At 43.8% G+C, this 16905-nt stretch overlaps 2 protein-coding genes across 4 annotated transcripts in view; one reads left to right on the forward strand and one right to left on the reverse strand.

Moving 5' to 3' along the window:
• The window catches only part of FAM118B (family with sequence similarity 118 member B), a 46476-nt gene extending 36288 nt beyond the window's left edge, over positions 1–10188 (forward strand). For all 3 annotated transcript variants that reach the window (XM_032426253.1, XM_032426254.1, XM_032426252.1), the window contains exons 4-8: positions 290–517; positions 3009–3137; positions 4455–4740; positions 9657–9713; positions 9970–10188. In XM_032426253.1, the coding sequence (XP_032282144.1) occupies positions 290–517; positions 3009–3137; positions 4455–4740; positions 9657–9713; positions 9970–9983 (714 nt within the window). In that variant the 3' untranslated portion in view covers positions 9984–10188. The remainder of the gene's footprint in view (positions 1–289; positions 518–3008; positions 3138–4454; positions 4741–9656; positions 9714–9969) is intronic.
• Positions 10189–10748: 560 nt separating this feature from the next.
• On the reverse strand, positions 10749–16747 carry SRPRA (SRP receptor subunit alpha). The gene is made up of 14 exons (XM_032426251.1): positions 16488–16747; positions 15783–15866; positions 15341–15504; positions 14999–15159; positions 14592–14751; positions 14304–14457; positions 13992–14080; positions 13768–13886; positions 13547–13633; positions 13069–13241; positions 12754–12967; positions 12184–12347; positions 11998–12096; positions 10749–11837 (listed from the first exon to the last, which is right to left on the reverse strand). The coding sequence occupies exons 1-14, from the start codon at positions 16602–16604 to the stop codon at positions 11709–11711; spliced, it is 1914 nt and encodes a 637-aa protein (XP_032282142.1). The 5' UTR covers positions 16605–16747; the 3' UTR covers positions 10749–11708.
• Between the last annotated feature and the right edge of the window lie 158 nt (positions 16748–16905).

Consider the following 16905-nt stretch of genomic DNA (forward strand, 5'->3'; position numbering starts at 1 on the left):
TCTCTCGACCATGCCCATTTTCTTCAATATATAAAAATGCTTATTTAGAGAATTTATGCTTATTTGCATATGATATAATAGTACAGATCACTTACTATGTGCTAGGTTTTGTGCTTCAGCACATGGCATGTGTCCTGTTTTTCTTACTGTAACTCTCTGAGGTAGACAATATTTTATCCTTATTTTAAGTACATAATGTCCTTCAAAAATTTGCTGTATTATTGTAATTAAAACAAATGACCTACCCAAACATGAGGAATTAATTTTTCTCTTTCCAATCCCTCCCCAGCGAACTAGTAATGTTCGATCCACATTTTTCAAGGACTGTTTATATGAAGTATTTGATGATTTGGAGTCAAAGATGGAAGATTCTGGAAAACAGCTCCTTCAGTCAGTTCTCCACCTGATGGAAAATGGAGCCCTGGTATTAACTACAAATTTTGATAATCTCCTGGAACTGTATGCAGCAGATCAGGGAAAACAACTTGAATCCCTTGACCTTACTGATGAGAAAAAGGTAAAAAGTAAAGGATTAATTTCTTCTTCAGGCTCGTGGGTTGTATCTTCACCAGAAATGCTGTTTTCTCGGTATATTATACACTGCTGGTATTTATGTTGAGGTAGAAAGGAAGATTCTTGTCCCTAGTTGGATTTTTATTTTTTTGATTTTTGAGATAAAATCAAAATAGAGTAAAATGCACAGCTCTTAAAAGTGTTCAGTTCTGTGAGTTTTGACAATTTCACCCAATTTCAGAGCAAGGTTATAGGAAGTCATTTGAGCTGTAAGATCTTAACATTTGCTAATACCAGATGAGCATAATACTGATTTAGAGTTCTTTCTTAGGATATATTCTTCATGGCCTCTATTAGAAATGTATGAAAACTACTATATGATGTCTGAAGAGCAACTTTCAAGCCAAGTGATAGCTGGCTTGAAGTTAATGTTCAGTGGAAACCTCAGGAGAGTTGTTGTTTTTTTTTTTAAAATACAGCCCATGTATACCTAAGTCGTTTACCATAATACTGAATTATAGATGTTGATCTATGTCAACTAACAAGATAAGGCTTTTTTATTAGAATGGTCACTTGAGTTTGTAATTTGAACTTTAGCACCAATAGGAGATTGGTGTCAGAGACAATGATTGAAGAAGAAAAAAAAAACAGGTTGTAAAATGCCACCAAGTCTCATTTGTCCTGCTTTATATTTTTGCAATTTTCCTTCTCCACTTTGTTTTCCAAGGCACCTGCCTTTGTGTCCAGCCTAGAGCCCAGATAAATAGAATTTGGATAGAAAACTGACTCACTCGCTGGCGTTTAGTGTCACAGTACCGCTCTTGTGATTTTGCTGAGCTTGCGGTCAGGTTTTAAACAAATCAAATGTAAAGAAATGGTGCCGTGAAGACCGGTTGGCTCTGGCTGGCATGTTTTCCACCCGCTACCCCCATGCTTGGTATGGTAAGCTCCTTCTTTGCCTGTAAGTCTCAGCTTAAGTATGACCTCTGAGAGGACCTCTCTGACCTGCCCTTCTGTGTTTTGAAGGGGCCGGTCCTTATTTTTTTGCCCATGTCTTTCATGGCGCTCACTGTAACTTTCAGTTTTTATCTCGGTTTGTTTTCTTGCTGTTTATCCCGTGGAAACAGCAACTCCATTTGCGCAGATGCCATGTCAGCCCTTCTTAGCCTGATGTCTAAGATGGTACTTGGCACGTAGCAGGTGCTCAGGAGATACTTTTTTTGAATTCATAGATGATTGAATGAAATTCAAAAAAATTTTTTTTTTTTTTTTTTGAAATTCAAAAATTAACGGCAAGAAGCAGCTTGTGTGATGTTTCTGATATAATCTTCTAAGATTATGACCAGCAAAAGAAGCATAAGGGCCTTTTGAAAGTTAAGGGTTTCTCTCAGACTTGCTCTTTTCTCTCGCATTTTCATCCTGGAACTTTAAGATTCGCTTTGCAGTTTTAGTCCACAAGAGGGCGGTATTGAAATCTAGTGCTTTAAAGCCATTGACTGACTGGTGGTCAGAATGCGGCCTAGTGATATTCACGTTCAGCCTCTCTGTGCCTCTACACTATTTTCCCTAACCCATACCTTATTTCTCTAGAATGTTATGAGAATGAAATTATGCTTTCTCAAGTCCTTGAGAAAATGGAACGGTGGCATCCAGGTAGCTCTCGTTACCATTGTCATCTAAGTGATTGTTCTTCATTGGTAGCCTTTTAGGTAGCTCAGGGGACTGAAGTGATTCTTCTACTGCTTATCCACTGCACAAAAAACCACCCTGAAGCTTTGAGGCTTCAAACATTTTATTTGCGCATGATAATGTGAGTGAGCGATTTGAGCTGGGCTTAGAAATGGGGCAGTTCTGCTGGTTTTGCTGGTTACCCACATGGCTGCAGTCATCTGGGGGCTCAACCAAGACGGGGTGCTGTCAGATGGCCCTGCTTCCGTGTCTGTTGGTATGGGCAGTTGGCTGGGCCACGCATCTCTAGCAGGCTAGCCGAGGCTTCTTACATGGTGCCGGCTTCCAGAAGCAGCAAAAGAGAAATGAGAGAAATTTTTCAAGCTGCTGCTTGCATCATGTTTGCTAATGCCCTGTTGACTGAAGCAAGCCAATGGCCAAGCCTGGAATAAGTGTGAAGAGGGACTACACAGGGCCTGGAGACAAGGAGGTGTGATACTTTGGAGATCATTACTGAGACAGTCATCCATGGCTGTCATGTGTATCACCAGTGGTAAGAGCTCTAGCATTTCTGCAAGTGACGACACACAACTTCTAGTTTTTGATGGTTACTTTCGAAGAGAAATCACCAGGCATGCTGCCATCAGTCCTAACAGCCATGCCTGGAATGGAAACTGAGCCCACACTAGGTTTTACATTCTAGCCCTACGGTATCATAAAGAGTTATGCCAGCAGCCTGGTCCGTCAAAACAGCCTCATGCCCATGGGGACCTTTAAGCAAATGCTCAGCCCTGCCAGCTTGGTTGAGCTATATTTGTGTTATACAGGTTCTAGAGTGGGCTCAGGAGAAGCGGAAGCTGAGCGTCTTACACATCCATGGGGTCTACACCAATCCTAGTGGCATTGTCCTCCATCCAGCTGGGTATCAGAATGTGCTCAGGAACACTGAAGTTATGGTGAGTGGTGCTGATCTTGCTGATCTCAAGAAAGCCTTCCTGGGAAACCTCTAAATATACAATCGGTCTTCACAGGGTAACATTTTCCCCATGAGTTAAAATTGGAAGTTGAAACATTCTTTCTGTGCTTCTTAGCTTGTGGTTGTGCATGCTAGCTTAGGAAATGTAGAACGTCTCTTCAGGTATCAAGCCGGAGGTTTTTACTTTGTTCTTGATTGACAGCCAGCAGATGGCACTCTGTCATCGGCATCATCCCTGCATACAAAGATTACATTATTATCCTTCTTCATTGTTTGGTTTATTATAGTATTAAACCCTCTCTATGCCAATAATAATACATGCACCTTTTTACTGACTAGTCACTCTTAGAACATACATTCTAAAGAGAACTTTGTGAATGGTGATGGGCTTATATTGAATTATCGCTTATTGCTCAGTGCAAAGAATTTTAAAAATTTTAGGGAGGATGATAAAGCTTTGTGAGAAAGCTTGTTGCTTTTTTGAGATACAAGTTTTAGACTTGTTCATACATATGTGTAAAGTACTCTCTGGCCAGGGATATGTGGGGAAAATTCACCAGCCCCCAACTCTGAGAACAGTGTATACTGGCTGTTTTCAGGACTAGGTCACTTAGAATGATAGTATCTTTATATGATGCAGCAAAAGAAAGACCAGGAAAAATGTGATACTTTCTAAAGCATAAGGGACTTTTTTTCACCTATACTTTTCCTGACATGTGTTTTAATTGCATCCATCTTTGACATTGAGTGATCCCTTAAGCAGAATCATTTCCAGTGTTTGTATATGTACCTATAGGTATATACATATAGGTATAATGTACATATACACATTGATGTAGTAAGTGTCATAGATTTTGTTTGTTTAAGAAATCTGGTGATGGAATTATCTTCTGTGGTGATCTATGGTTCAGTTTGTAAAGCAAAAAAGGAAAATATGATTTAGAAAATGGGAAGAGTAAGATGTATTGAAAACTTTTCAATGCCTTATGGCCTCTGGACACACAGATCTGACAAACCGTATAGCAAGTAGACCACTGCCTACCCAGTGAAAGCCTGAATAGAGAGCAGTAGCATGCCAGGTAAAGGTACAATTTTAGACCAGTCACCAAGTGGTAGGCATAAACAATAAGATCAGACTCCTTCTTGGAATGAATATACATACCCTCTTAAATTTTGGTTAATTGGTCATCACAGTCTGCTAAATGTTGTAGTTATGACCCTGTTGACTTTTTTGTTTCAGACAGGCCTTATGTGTGTCTTCACAGTGTCATTAACGTGTTGTTTCTTTTCCTGCAAGAGAGAGATTCAGAAACTCTATGAAAACAAGTCATTTCTTTTCCTGGGATGTGGCTGGACTGTGGATGACACCACTTTCCAAGCCCTTTTTCTGGAGGCTGTGAAGCATAAATCTGACTTAGAACATTTCATGCTGGTTCGGAGAGGAGATGTGGATGAGTTCAAGAAGCTTCGAGAAAACATGCTGGACAAAGGAATTAAGGTCATCTCCTATGGAAATGAATATGCTGATCTCCCAGAATATTTCAAGCGACTGACATGTGAGATCTCCACGAGGGGTAGATCAGGTAAGGTGCATTTTGAGACTGAGAGCAATAGCTCTTCGACCTTTTATGTATTTGTGATGAGTAAAATCATTACCAACATGAGGAATATAATCCCAACCATATTATGAAGGGAGATCTTGGTCAATCTTCAGGTTAGACTAAAATGCCATTTGGATAGTAGGAAAGTGGACAAAGGCATATTCCAGCAGTTCATTACAGAAGTAGGAAGAATGAAAAAATATTCAGCCTCACTAGTTATCAGTGAAATGCAATTAAAATATAGATTTCAATATTGAAAAGAATGATAGATTGCTCAGTTTTGGCTAAAGCTGTGAGGAAAAAAATATATTCATGTAATGATGGTGGGAAGGTAAAGTTAGTACAGCTCTTCTGAAGGGGAAGTTTGGAATATGTTCAAAATTTAAAAACCTTTGATCCAGAAATCCCACTTGATACAATAGTTATCTTAGAAATTTCTCCTAAGGAGATAATTGGACAATTGCACAATTATACTACACAATTGCATAGAGATACAGGTGTGGGAATATAGTCATTTTTGTTTATAATTGCAAAAAAATTGGAAGCAACCTAAACTATTCCAGTTAATAGGAGATTTTATAAATACATCGGCATTTATGTAATTGATGAAACACAATGAAGCCATAAGAGGGAAAATTTTGTTGCCCGAAAAGAAATCAAGACATAATATGTGAGTAAAGAACACCAGGTTGTAAAACGCCACCACGGTCCATCCCATTCATACAGAATTGTAGATGTATTCTGTTTTTGTTTCTGTATGCATGGAAATATCTGGAATGATGTTTACTGAATTAACTGTGGTTATCTTTCTGTGGTAGGATGTAAGGTTTTTTGTTTTTTTAGTATTTTGTTTCTGTGCTAGCATTTTTGACAGTAATTATGCATTATCTTTACAAGTAGAACAGAATTTTTAAAAGTACTATTTGAAAACTGTTATGGTGGTATTAAAGATAGAGGCTGGAGAGGCGCCTGGGTGACTCAGTCGTTAAGCGTATGCCTTCGGCTCAGGTCATGATCCCAGGGTCCCGGGATCGAGCCCTGCATCGGGCTCCCTGCTCCGCGGGAAGCCTGCTTCTCCCTCTTGCACTCCCCTTGCTTGTGTTCCCTCTCTCGCTGTCTTGCTCTCTGTCAAATAAATAAATAAAATCTTAAAAAAAAAAAAAAAGATAGAGGCTAGAGGTACCACTCATTTGTCATTTTACCTCCGGGTTCTAACTAAGCCAAATGGGTATAGAAGTTCAGTTTATTAATGGCTCCAGGCAAGTTCCCAATAACCTTAGAAAATGCAGAACTTGTTGGTATCAGCTAAATTGAAGAATGCTTTTTAAAACTTTGCTGTTGTATGTAGTATATATTCTTGAAAAGTTGTATGTTAATATGTATTTGCATTGTCAATCTGAATGCATCTTAGGGGGCCTAATAAAGTACAGTAATTTAATATAGAGAGAACTTTTCCTAAACCTAGTATTATTCCTTGATTTATTTTCTGAATCAGATAGCTTTAAGTGGAATTCTCCTGTAGTGAGAAATTCCACAAGCTCTTATTATCAGTGGCTATCCATCAAAATGGAACCAGATTTGTAAAATGTATCACCACAAATGAACACTAAAAACTATGTCAGCCCTTTCTCCAGAAGACTTTAGAAAACCCCCTTTTTTAATGTTTTTTATTTTAATTCCAGTTAGTTAACATACAATGTTGTTAGTTTCAGATGTACAATATAGCAGTTCAACACTTCCATACATCACCCGGTGCTCATCACATGTGCCCTCCTTAATCCCCATCATCTATTTCACCCGTCCCCTCACCCACCTCCCATCTGGTCACCATCAGTTAGTTCTCTATAGTTAAGATCTCTTTCTTGATTTGTGTCTCTCTTTTCCCCCCCTTTGTTTTGTTTCTTAAATTACACATGAGATCATATGATGTTTGTCCTTCTCTGACTTATCTTGCTTAACATTATACTCTCTAGCTGTATCCATGTCATTGCAAATGGCAAGATTTCAATCTTTTTTATGGCTGAATAATACTCGTGTGTGTGTGTGTGTGTGTGTGTGTACACCACTTCTTTATCCATTCATCAGTAGATGGATACTTGGGCTGCTTCCGTATCTTGGCTATCGTAAATAATGCTGCTATAAGTATAGGGGTGCATATTCCCTGTGAATTAGTGTTTTTGTATCCTTTGGGTAAATACCCAGTAATCTGATTGCTGGATCATAAGGTAGTTCTGTTTCTAACTTTTTGAGGAACCTCCATACTATTTTCCACAGTGGCTGCACCAATTTGCATTCCCACCAACAGTGCATGAGGGTTCCTTTTTCTCCACATCCTCACCACCAACTCTTGTTTCTTATGTTGTTGATTTTAACCATTCAGACAGGTGTGAGGTGATATTGTAGTTTTGATTTGCATTTCCCTGATGGCAAGTGATGATGAACATCTTTTCATATATCTGTTGGCCATCTATCATCTTTGGAGAAATGTCCATGTCTTCTGCCCATTTTTTAATTGGATTATTTGTTTTTGGGGTATTGAGTTTTCTAAGTTCTTTATATATTTTGGATACTAACCCTTTATCAGATACATCATTTGCAAATATCTTCTCCCATTCAGTAGGTTGCCTTTCAGTTTTGCTGATTGTTCCTTTCACTGTGCAGAAGCTTTTTTTTTTTTTTTTTAAGATTTTATTTATTTATTTGACAGCACAAACAGGAGGAGTGGCAGGCAGAGGGAGCTGCAGGCAGAGGGAAAAGCAGACTCCCAGCTGAGCAGGGAGCCCAATGAGGGGCTCGATCCCAGGGTCCTGGGATCATGACCTGAGCCGAAGGCAGACGCTTCACTGACTGAGCCACCCAGGCACCCCATACAGAAGCCTTTTATTTTTTGATGTAGTCCCAATATCTTATTTTTGCTTTTGTTTCCCTTGCCTCAGGAGACATATCTAGAAAAAAGTTGTTACGGCCAATGTCAAAGAGGTTAGGTGTTCTTTTCTAGGATTTTTATGGTTTTTAGAAAACACTTTCAAAAGACAACCCTTTTTGTCTCTTTTGTGAAAACAATTTGCTCTTCTTTCTTGGGGATGCATTTCCTGCTGGCCTGCTGTGTTTCAGATTCTTCTGCTGCTGGCCCACACTTAAGACTTTCAGTAGGCTTTTCCAATTGTGCATGTTCTGTTGTCATTAAACAAGAGGTACCTACCAAGCTCTGCATATTTCTTTTGATCTGCATTCTGAGATCTACCCAGAAAAGATGCTAAAATTAAAAACAATAACAAAATCCTCCTGGACAGCTGTTCCTGTTAAACGAAATCTTTTCTTGACAAAAATCATCAGAAGTATTATAGGATGGCACAGATTCTTTTATTAGCTGCATGGGCTTCTTCCCAAAGTGGTTTTTCCCAGCGTTATCTATCTTTCCAATTGGGTATTCTGAACTTTTAAAAATGAAGGATTTTCAGTATGGCCAGGGGGCTTTATTAGAGTGGTCAGCCGAGTTTGTGATTTGAAATCTAGCAGAGCAGTTTTAGGTTAAAAACATTTCAAGCTTATCCTCCATCCTTGGTTATGATTTGAGTCTCTGTAGATACATACTAGTTAAAGTTAGAGGTTAAGAGGTCTTCTGCTGTTGTTTAACCCTGAACATTTGCTAGGCTCCTGGCATACTTGCTGTGTACTTGATTTTGCATAGAGAAAGTTGCTCGGATTCAAAAGATTCTTTAGGTTTTAGTGTATATATTTCAGAAAAATCAAGTAATGGGAAAAGGAAAAATAATTTTTAGAATTCATTATTGTAATACAAGCAATTATTTTAGTATATTTCCAATTAACAATTTTTCCTATGCATTTTTTCATAGTTGTGAACAAAGTATACATAGTCATGTTACTTTTTTTATTCAGTGGTACATCTCATTTATTTTCCCACATGGCTGGTCTTCATAACTACTAGTTTTAATGACTGTGTAATAATCCAGTGTGGATGTTAGTTTACCCAGTTTTTCCCCTGTTAGGCAATGTCTAATTTTTTTCTTGTTTTTTCTAAGTACTGTTGGCAATGAATTTTATCTTCATCCCTACCGTTTTTCCTTTTGCCAGTAATTTCCTTCAGGGGTTCTCAGTATAATTACTAGGTCAAAAGGCATGAATATTTTAGTGGTTGATAACTATTGCTAAAGTTCTTTCCAAGAGGGGGAATACCAATACCTATTTGTATGTATGAGTGCTGTGCTGTCTTTATTTATACTCTAATTGCTCATATTTCTGATGACTATTTTCATCCATGTGTTCAGTTTTAAACTTTTTCCTATGCCATTATCTATCCCAGGACTGTCCAAGAGAACTTTCTGCAATGACAGAAGTATTATCTTCCCTGTCCAGTACCATAACCAAATGCCACATGTGGCTGTGGTTAGTGTGACTGGGGAACAGATTTTTAATGTGAAACTATTTAAGCCACATGTGGCGAACGACACCATATTGGGCAGCACGGATTGAACTCATTTTGTGTTGTAAGAGCATCTGCTACTTTTCACTCTTCTCCTTGGTTCAGTTTGCTCACTTGTACGCTGCTCCCCGTCTCCGTCCCTGGATTTTTACCAAAATTTGGCCTTTTAGATGAGTTAGGGACAGCAGGCACACTTTGCCCACTTAATGTTTTATTTACAAACAGTGTTAGTGCACTCGGGGACCTTACCGCTTCCCTGTTATCTGAAGACTAACCCAGTTCATTCTCCCCACCTCCTTATCTTCTCATCTGGGATGTCTTCATTACTAAATAATGCCATCCTTCTTAGACCGTGTTATTTCATTACCCTTTGGTTGGTTGGTTTTCTTTCTACTATTAAGAGTTTTGGCTTTCCGGTCTACTATCTGATACTAACGTGTATTCTGTTTTGCAGGGATGGTGAGAGAAGGTCAGCTAAACGGCTCCTCGGCGGCACACAGTGAAATAAGAGGTATACTGTTTCCTATTCTACTGTTTGTCCGTTTTGTTGGCAGAAAATGTTTTTCTGGGATTTGTTTATTAGTACCTCGGAGAACAAGGACTCCTACTTGCTAAGGATTCTGTATTTTCCTATCGAGTCTGTCACAAGATTTCTAGTATCTGTGATTTCGTACCTCCTGAAGGGTTAAGTTTGACTTAAATTCTGCAGCTTCGGACGTACACGTGTTTCTGTGAGACTGCATCTTATTCTTTCTTTCTCTCCACAGACTGTAGAACATGAGAGGGGCTGGAGAGATCATCAGCATTAGACCAAGGTGTCAGGCCCGACTGTGGAGAGTATTTAACAAGTAAACTTATAAGAACCCAGCACTGCTCCGTGGAAGTACCAAAACCCAGAGGTTGAAGGTTGGGGGTAGAGTTGGGAGTAGGGAGGTGTTCCAGCTCAGTCCTTCATGCCCACTGGTTCTTGATCTTCTGTGGCCTCTTCCAGTTCACGAATCCCCAGGTGACAACGGGGCCCAGTGCTGCCCCCACCCCTGCGCTGGACACGCGTGTGTCCACACACCAGATCAGTGCGACACCACCACTGACTGTGGCCCCAGCCCTGCATGAAGGACTTGGGAGCTAGATGCCGTGGGGTCACCGGGGCCCTTGTTGCGGTTTTGTACTCTATACCTGGTTTTTCAATTAAGCTTAATGGCTTTTTTAAAACATGACTTGAAGCTCTAGTTTTCTAGACCTTTTACAGTGTACAGTATTTTACATAACTGAGCTGTATTAAAAGCTTGTTCATTTACTTCCCAGGGCCCTGGCTCTACTTTTAGAGTCCCTTTAGAAAACCTGCAAAGGCACTAAATGAGCCTAGTTTTTGTAACTTAAAAGTTGTGTTCTTTCACACTGAAGTGGGTGATCTCATTCTCTGGACAACCATTCATTATCAGTTCCTGCTTTGTTTCCCTTCTTACCATAAGGCCTAGAACCATAGTTAGTGTGATGTGGGATCTTAGTTTTGAATCCTACATAAAATAACTCCGAGACATAAAAGGCAATTTACTTATGAAATTTATTTTCTTATATAAATTATGTATTTCTCTGGGCAGACAGCCTTCACCTTATTGCACTAATAGCACATCTGTAATACCAAGCTACAGGACAAGTCTTAACAAGAGGTTTGTATTCTTCAATGTAGCACTTGTCTACCAGGCACTGTAGAGAGGAGGATGAGGAAAAGCCAGGATCCGCTCAGGTGAAGAGTGGAGTGGGGGAGAGGGGCAACTTGTATACCCTTCTGACAGTTGGTTCTCTCCCAGAGGGGGAACATGCAAAGCTTACATCTGGATTCTGGGAGCAGGGAAGAGTTGGAAGGCTGAGAAGCCCAGTGCAACACTGCAGCTCAGCTCCCTTTATTTTTGAGGGAAGCAGGAACTCCTTTCGTTCATTTGTAACAAATCACTCTGGCCTAGCTGATGCTTTGAGGAAACAGTGGGGATGGGGTCATCATCAGAATTAGCAGCAATTAAGAACAGGCCATACACTGCCACAGTGTGGGGGGGGTATCCTCCTGGCCCCAGGAACCTGAAAGCTATGTATCCAACGGAGAAGCCAGAGCTGGCTCTGGAAGTCTCTCGACTGCTCATTGTGCTCACACATCCCTGTGACCATGTGAATTAGCAAAGCTCCGGTGTTGGATCTTCCAACCGTTGGTCAAAGCTGTAATGAGACTGAGCGTGTAGGCAAGAGTGAAGGGAATGCCTGAGGAGGAGGGGAGGACTGTCAGGGAAGGGGGTGATGGGCAGTGGACTGTAACATGATTAGGCCCTCCTTGCAGGTGGAGGCTGGGCTGCCAGGGAGTGGGGCAGGGGGAGCTACAAGCCCCTAGACCTCTCCTCACTCTGCCTCTGTACTACACTGAAGAGAAGTTGCTCACATACTCTAAAGCACATTCTTGATACAGGAAGAGGGGCTTTGGGGGGAAGCAGTGATTTGGTTTTGGGCAAGAGCCACGTTAAGCCTTCATGAGGGCAGCCACCACAGCCTTAGCATTGAGACTGCGTAGGTCACAGTAGGTCTGGCCAGTGCCCACAAAGACGATGGGTTTGCTTGTGATGTAGGTCATAGAAATAGCAGCTCCCACCTGAAATGGAGAAAGGGGATACACAGTCACCTCAAGGCCACTTCTTTACATCCCCTCAGGAACAAGAAGCTTTGGAGGCAACAACATATCCCTAGAGCATCAGCTCGCCCATGAAGGATGCCCCTCTCCATCTTGCTCTGTCCTGTACCATCGTATTTACCTTGTCATCAATGGTATCAAATTTGGTGAGGACAATGCCATCAATGAGCCGGGGTGTTTGAGCCATGGAATGGTCAGCCAAGGCTCTATTGAACTTGACCTGTAAGGGAGAAACATGGTATAAGTACAAGAAGTACCCAGCTGGCCAAAGCTGAGGCTGGAAAAAGGAGGAGGCCCTAGCCCTCACCAGCTGGTCCACGGCCTCATTGCCTACTAAGGCCTCCCCCACAAACAGCACCAAGTCGGGTGTGTTGACAGTAATGAGCTTAGCCAGGGCGGTCATCAGAGGGGCATTGTCTTGCATGCGGCCAGCTGTGTCCACCAGCACCACATCAAAGCCTTGGTTACGTGCTAGAGAGAAAAAAAGTGGTCAACTCAAAACTTTCTAGACTGTCCTGCTCATCCCACCTTTCTCTCAAGAAGTGGTAACCTGGCTATATTAAAAGCCTAGGTGTTTACTTTCTTGGGCTTCGGATCTGGTTATAAGGTAGTGTGAGCAAAAACCTACTCTGTGCTTGGCCGTCAAAAACATTCAAGAAAATACGGCAACAGGACAAAGGAGAGCAAACAGAGGTTTCCTTGGGTGGAATATACTAGTTTTGCCCGCAGTTAGCTTCTCCTCATGGCAAGTTCTCCGTCCTGACTTGCTATTGAGCAGTAAGTTGGTAGGAGGAGAACCCTGACCCTCTTCGAGTCACAGGGAAAGCCCAGGAGGAAAGGGGCCCACAGCAGCCCCCCGCCTGCCTGTATGCCATACCAAAGGCGATCGCTTCCATGGCAATGCCCGCAGCATCTTTGCCGTAGCCCTTTTCAAACAACTGCACCATAGCGCGGCCGCCGTGCTTCTCCGGGGGGTGGAGGGCACTCAGGCGCCGGGTGTGCGTGCGTAGCTGCTCCACAGCCCCGGCACGAAATGTGTCGCAGGCGGCGATGAGGACACTGAAGCCATTCTCTAACAGCCAGAAGGAAATCTGTGCAAAAGCAGCAAACAAATCAATCCCTTAGAACCAGAGTCCCTAAGACATGGAGAGTGAAGAAAGGACGTCAGAGACCGGTGGGGAGCTGTACCGACCTTGGCAAGATTGGTAGACTTCCCCACTCCATTAACGCCACAGAAGGTGACCACGTAAGGGCGCTGATGACGCTGGGCATCCATAATATCCCGGAGCATGTCTACACGACGCTGTGGCTGCAGAATCTGCACCAGGGACTCTTGTAGGGCTTGCTTTACTGTGGACGTCACCGCTAAAAGGGGGTGGTGGATCTGTGAAACCCAAGGAATGCACTCCCAGGAACACCCAACACCTAAGGGAACTGGGATCTGGAGGATCCAAGGATCTTGTCCCAGGAATCCACACCACATGTGACAGTGTTCCAAGCACTTTACAAGCGTTAACTCATTTAGTTCTGAGAACTAAAGTTACGCAACAGATGTTTAGAGGTGAAGGAGTTTGCCAAAAGCCACACACCTAGTAGGAATGGAGATCAGTGCACTAACTTCCTGGTACACATCATGCCTTAAGCACTTTCTGGTTTAGGGATATACTTACTGCTGAATGTCCCCATCACCTTCCCTTCCAGCTTGTTGGCCACAGATTCACAGAGCTGGACTGCAATGTCTGCTGCCACATTCTTAGCTGGAGAGACAGGGACAGGTGTGTGAGTGCCATGTCAACAGTAAACAACCCTATGGTACAGATGAGAACTCTAGGTGGTTCTCTCCACCACCCCTATCCCATAAACGTGAATGCCCCTATTCCTCAGAACTTACCAATGAGATGATCACGCATCTTATCTAGCACAGACTCCATGTCTTCACGACTCAAGCTCTTGGACCCCACAAGGCCCTTCAGCATCCCAAACATGCCACCCAGAGTCCCCTTGGTAGCACTGCAGGCACAGGAGATCATAGATACATATAAAGCCAGTGGGCAGGAGTCAAGTCTCATCCGTTCTGGAGCCACCCATACCACCCAGCACCTGAAATTCCCCTACCTAGGTTTGGTGTTTTGAGCAGCCACTTCATCATCTGAGCTGCTGCAGTCCAGATCCTGAAGCTGCCCTCCAGGCCCAGTCCCTCGAATCTGGAGGGTACAGGGAAAGAAACAAGATGGGATCAGAACACTGAGGGCTGGGGGTAAAGAAGCCCAGGATTTACCCTGTCCTCATTCCTCCATCTCTGATTTGGAAAACTCCAAATGTGACCCACCCCTTCATTCATAGAAACCAAAGGTACTGCCCTCCTAATCTCTATCTCCTCCCCAATGTCTTATTAATGGTAACTCTCACTGGCCCGTTGCCTCTTACCAAGCTGATGTCCTCAGGTGGGGCAACCTCAGGGGCTCCATTGGTGGTGGGAGTGCTATAATCCAAGACTTCCTTGTTAGCACAGCCACCCAGTGCCCACACACGGGGTGCTTTTTTGCCCTTCTCCTTTGGAGCATCTGATTTCGTGGACTTGCTGCAAAGGGTTACAGCACAAAGGGTTACAGTGAAGTAGGAGAGGAAACATCCACCCAAGAGCCAGAGACGAGCTCTCTTGCCCCCAACATAGCTAGATAACGGTATTTATGGTGAAAGTTAGAATGCCCTCACCTGGACTTCTCCAGACCTCTCCCATGCTTCTGTATGAACTCCTCTCGCTTCCTGCGTATTAGCTCCTCTTTGGAAAGTTCTACCCCATTCTCAGGCCCCACTGGGAGACCTGACTTTTCGGCAGGAACTGGTTTGCTGGTAGCCAAAAGGCCATCAGAACCTGTTAGGAGAAAAGTCACTGGAGAAAAACGACCAAATTCCAACAATGGGAAATAGTCTTCCAAACCCAAATTATTAAGAGGAAACTAGGAGCAAACATCTTGGGGATGACAAGGCCTGGGGATGATAGGGTGATGGGCACTGAGCAAGGGAGACAAGCAATGACAAAGGGAAAGACGGAACAACTTCAGTCCTTACTGCCATGTTAACTTTTCATGCCCCTGTATGTCCAAGGAGCTCAAACTCACTCTCCTTCTTGGCCCCCTTTTTTTTGCTGTTCTTTGCTTTTTCCTTGGGCTTTTCACCCCGTGTCTCAATCATGGACCTCACAGGTTTCTTGGCCTTTTCTGAATCTTCAAATTTCTTCATGGTAGTGGGAGCACGGATCTTACTGCTTTCCTCTGCTTCACTAGAAAGAAGGGAATGATCAAAGTCCAGAAAAAGGGCCCTCATACCAACAGGTCAATCAGAACTGGGCAGCAAATTCAGGAGTGTGTTTCAATACAATTTACTACCCTTGAACCACCCTCAGGAAAGAAGGGAGCTCATCAGGTCATGGAAATCGATTTTGCAAAGGGGTGGTCTCTCACCGAAGGAGCCGCAGGAAGTCATTTTGGAAATCAAAAGTGCCATTCAATAGACTTAAAGCACTTTGCTGTTGGATCTCTGTGCGGTACTTGTCCCGAAACAGCCGGTGCACATCATCTATCAATTTGTCTACATACGTCAGTGTTAGGATCTTCTGAAAACCAACCTGTTCAGGGAGAGAAACAGAACCAACAGATCTGCTTACGAGCCAACTCAACCCAGGCCTCCTGAGACTGGCTCAGCGGCCTGGCAGGTTTCCCTGACCTGAGGGGCAGCCAGGCTCTTTGACTGGGCTCAGGAGCATCTTCCCTTTCCCCCTCCACCCTCTCTCTGTCTTCTCAGTTACTTCATCATATACACTGGGTGCAATTAATTAGGGTTTTCTTAATAATCAGGATTATGTTGAAAGTGTAAATGCTGTCCCTCTTAAATACCCCCACTTACCACAAACACCAGCTCAAATTGGTTGTCCAGTTTATACTTGAGTGTGAGTGCCTCATGGGTGAAGGAGTTGTTACCTCCCCTTTCCTGGGGGAAAAAAAAAAGTATGTCTCAACTTCAGACTACCCAGAAAACCCAGACTTGGGCCCTTCAAGGATTACTTTTGGGAAAAAAACAGTTCCCTTAAAGACAGACTTGTCCCCAGGACAAGAGGATGCTTGGACCTTGCTCTCTAGCATCCCATCAGGGAGAGGAGGAGGCACCAAGTTGGGGGAAGGGGAAAAGAGGTTAGAGGGAAGGCAAGACACGGGGAAGCCAGAAGGGACCTAACGATACAATCACATTTACTAGCAGCTGTACACTATTTTTAGAGGCGTTTTTCCATTATCACACCCAGCCTTCGAAACAACAGAAAATCAAGCTGCTGGGGGGGGGCGGGGAGGCGGAGGGTAAATGGAGGGAACTATGGGAAATCTCAAGAAGCGCCGGAATTCGGCTAGAGTCCCAGAAACGGAGGGGGAGGGGGGCGTCGCAAAGTTGCGGGATGGTCCGATGGGGGCGGGAGAGAGAAATGGAGTCCTGGCAACGAGTGAGTGGCCAGTTTGGGATAGGCGGAGAGGGTGGGAGGGAGGTGTGGGATCAGTTGACGAGGCTATGGACCGGATCAGGGGGCCGAGCCCAGAGTTCTGATCCCGCGGGGAGCGATACCTGCAGCAGCACAGAACGAATCAACGCATTAACGGGCCCGGTGCATGAGTCGCTCACGCCCTGGAAGCACCAGAGCACAAGCCCGCCCTTGGAGAAAATGGTGAAGAAGTCGAGCATGGCGGCAGCGGGAGAGGAGCCGGGCCAGGCGCCGGGAACTCAGGCCGCGATCGCCGCCGCTTCCTGCTGCGCCAAGCGCGGGACACGTCACACCAGCGGCCCCGGAAACCGGCTCAGCCGCACTTCCGCTCAGAGCTGTCGTGTTCTTTCTCCGCCTCCGCCGAGGGCGCGCAGCACTGACGTAGACGCCAGGCTCACCAATGGCGGGTGGGGGCGGGCCTGGGTGGGGCTCTCGGGGACTGCAGCCTATAGAGCTTAAGGGCGGGGCCTGAAAGGGCCGCTGGCCAATGGGCGCACTCGT

Source organism: Phoca vitulina, unplaced genomic scaffold, assembly GCF_004348235.1.
Source record: "Phoca vitulina isolate PV1807 unplaced genomic scaffold, GSC_HSeal_1.0 scaffold34, whole genome shotgun sequence".
NCBI lineage: Eukaryota > Metazoa > Chordata > Mammalia > Carnivora > Phocidae > Phoca > Phoca vitulina.